At 55.1% G+C, this 2,408-nt stretch overlaps 1 protein-coding gene across 1 annotated transcript; it reads right to left on the bottom strand.

The window, feature by feature from the left end:
• Positions 1 to 344: 344 nt before the first annotated feature.
• GJA3 (gap junction protein alpha 3) lies at positions 345 to 2,012 on the bottom strand. Its single transcript, XM_068422240.1, has 2 exons — positions 910 to 2,012; positions 345 to 777 (listed from the first exon to the last, which is right to left on the bottom strand). The coding sequence occupies exons 1-2, from the start codon at positions 2,010 to 2,012 to the stop codon at positions 345 to 347; spliced, it is 1,536 nt and encodes a 511-aa protein (XP_068278341.1).
• Between the last annotated feature and the right edge of the window lie 396 nt (positions 2,013 to 2,408).

Here is a 2,408-nt window from a genome sequence, read left to right as displayed (position 1 = left end):
ATTAACATTTTTCTCCGATGAAAGTCAGCCTCAGGGCACACGACCAGCTACCATCACCACCTGGTACCTGTGCAGGCCTCCCCTACAGCCACCCTTAGGAGATCTGCCATGGACATGAAGGAAAGCGGGATCGGTCCCCTGGCCCACAGGCTGCGCTTCGGCCACCCCTGACCTATTAGAAAATGTTGATATTTTTCCCCACTACAACTCACAGAGTGCAAAAACAGCAAGCGTCAAAGTTTGAAACCCAGGCCTTCCCACCCACGCCAGGCCTGGCCTCCCTGGGCAGCATCCCTGCCCACTCCGCCTTCCACTGCCTGCTCCTCTGAGCAGAGGCGACCGTGCTACACGGCCAGGTCGTCTGACCTGGCTCTGCAGCTGCTTGACTTACTGGCCCTGCTCAAGCGCCGTGTGTCTACGTGCAGCGGTGGCTCATGCATCTCCACGGTAGTGCAGGCAGCTGAGATGGGCCGTTCCTCTGACAGCTCCTCCTCAACCTCCACATCCCACTTGCTGCCGCTTGCCCCACTCAGGCTGGTGCTGCTGCCGCTGTTGGCCGCAGCCACAGGCGGCTCAGCTGGGGGTGGGAGTAGCTGCTCCAGTGGCTCTTCCTGCTCGGGAAGGGGAGGCCGGACACTGCTGGGGGTAGATGAGCCTGCCGAGCTGGAGGGCGCCTTCCGCTGCTGCTCATTTGCCATGTTGACCCAGTTCTGCTCGGCTGCCAGGGCATGGCTGTTGCCGTTGAAGTAGTTGATGACGGCTGGCGTGGGTGTGGGTGTGGGCGTGGGGACAGGAGTGGGGATGGGCGTGGGGATGGGTGTGGGGACGGGTGTGGGGACGGGTGTGGGGATGGGCGTGGGGATGGGCGTGGGGACGGGTGTGGGGATGGGGGTCGGAATGGGGCTCGGGATGGGGGTTGGGATGGTGACGGGAGTGGAGATGGGCGTGGGAGTCACAGCACGGCGCCTCTCCTCAGGAACTGGTGGAGCAACAGGATAGCTGACTACGGGGGGCGTTTTGGAGGGGGGCCGTGGTCTTGGAGCAGCTGGAGGATAGCATGGTGCCATGGTCACCGGAGCCAGCAGCGGTGTGACAGCACGGGTGTCAGGCTGAACAGGCGGGGGTGCAGCAGGTGTTACCTCCACGGGTGGTGCTGGTGGTGGCAGGGCAACAGGTTTGGACTCCCCTATCACCATGACTGGTGTCATTGTTGCGACAGGCATCTCAAGGCTGTACCGGCTTGTCATGCCCTGCTTAAGCTTCTTCCACCCCAAGTGATATATCTCAAGCATGTTCAGCAGCAGGGAGACAGAGGCCACCACCAACATGAAGATGATGAAGATGGTCTTCTCAGTGGGCCTTGAGATGAAGCAGTCCACAGTGTGTGGGCAAGGTGAGCGGCTGCACTGGTAGACTGGCTTTAGCTCGAAGCCATATAGGAAGTACTGGCCCACAATGAAGCCCACCTCAAACAGTGTCTTGAAAATGATGTTGAAGACATAGGTACGGAGCAGGGCACCTCCCATACGGATTCTACCTCGTTCATCACGGATCGGGAGCTTCTCCTTCCCCTTTTTGCCAAGAGGATCCTTGACGTTATTGCTGCCTCCTCCACCACCACCACCAGATGCTGCTGCTCCTGGGTGGTTGCTCTCTTTGACGCTTCCCTTCTTTTTCAGCTCTTCTTTCTCTTTCCTCTTCTCCTCCATGCGTACAATGTGCAGCACATGGCCCAAGTAGATGAGGGTTGGAGTGGAGACAAAAATGATCTGCAGCACCCAGAAGCGGATGTGAGAAATGGGGAAGGCTTTGTCATAGCAAACATTTTCGCAACCAGGTTGCTGAGTGTTGCATGTAAAGTCTGACTGCTCGTCTCCCCAGACCTCCTCAGCAGCAGCCCCCAGTACCAGTATCCTGAAGATAAACAGTACCGTCAGCCAAACCTTGCCAATAACCGTGGAGTGCTCCTGCGCATTCTCTAACAGTCTCCCCAGGAAGCTCCAGTCACCCATTGTTTCAGATTTCTAACCTACAATAAGAACATTAGAGCAATTAGAGCAATGTTAAAAAAATCTTATAATTACACAATGCCGGGGCAGAACAGTTTGATCCTCAACAAATGACATTTCTTACATGCACTTCCTTTTGCAGAATATTGCACACCTATGTTAAGAACTACCTAACGCTGGGACCATGCAGCCATGGGTTTTGGTGAGCACAGAAGTGGGATGTTTAGCGCTTTCACCTAGCCGATACAGGTTTAAGCATCTATACGCAATGACAGGCAAGAAAGATTCACAACCAGAATTTCTACAAGATTTAAATATTTTAAAAACATTATTTCTCTGTTCCCTCCACCTGAGATGCCTCTAACTGTTCTTGCCTATTTTTAGGAGAGAACAGATGGC

Source organism: Nyctibius grandis, chromosome 2, assembly GCF_013368605.1.
Source record: "Nyctibius grandis isolate bNycGra1 chromosome 2, bNycGra1.pri, whole genome shotgun sequence".
NCBI classification, from domain to species: domain Eukaryota; kingdom Metazoa; phylum Chordata; class Aves; order Nyctibiiformes; family Nyctibiidae; genus Nyctibius; species Nyctibius grandis.
This window is presented reverse-complemented; position numbering and strand designations above follow the sequence as displayed.

Excerpts from the sequence above, each read along its gene's own strand:
- GJA3 (XM_068422240.1), bottom strand. The coding sequence starts at position 2,012 with ATGGGTGACTGGAGCTTCCTGGGGAGACTGTTAGAGAATGCGCAGGAG. Across the intron at positions 778-909 it reads GTCACCATCCCAACCCCCAT|ACCCACACCCACGCCAGCCG; the intron begins CCCGAGCCCCAT and ends CCCCACGCCCAC.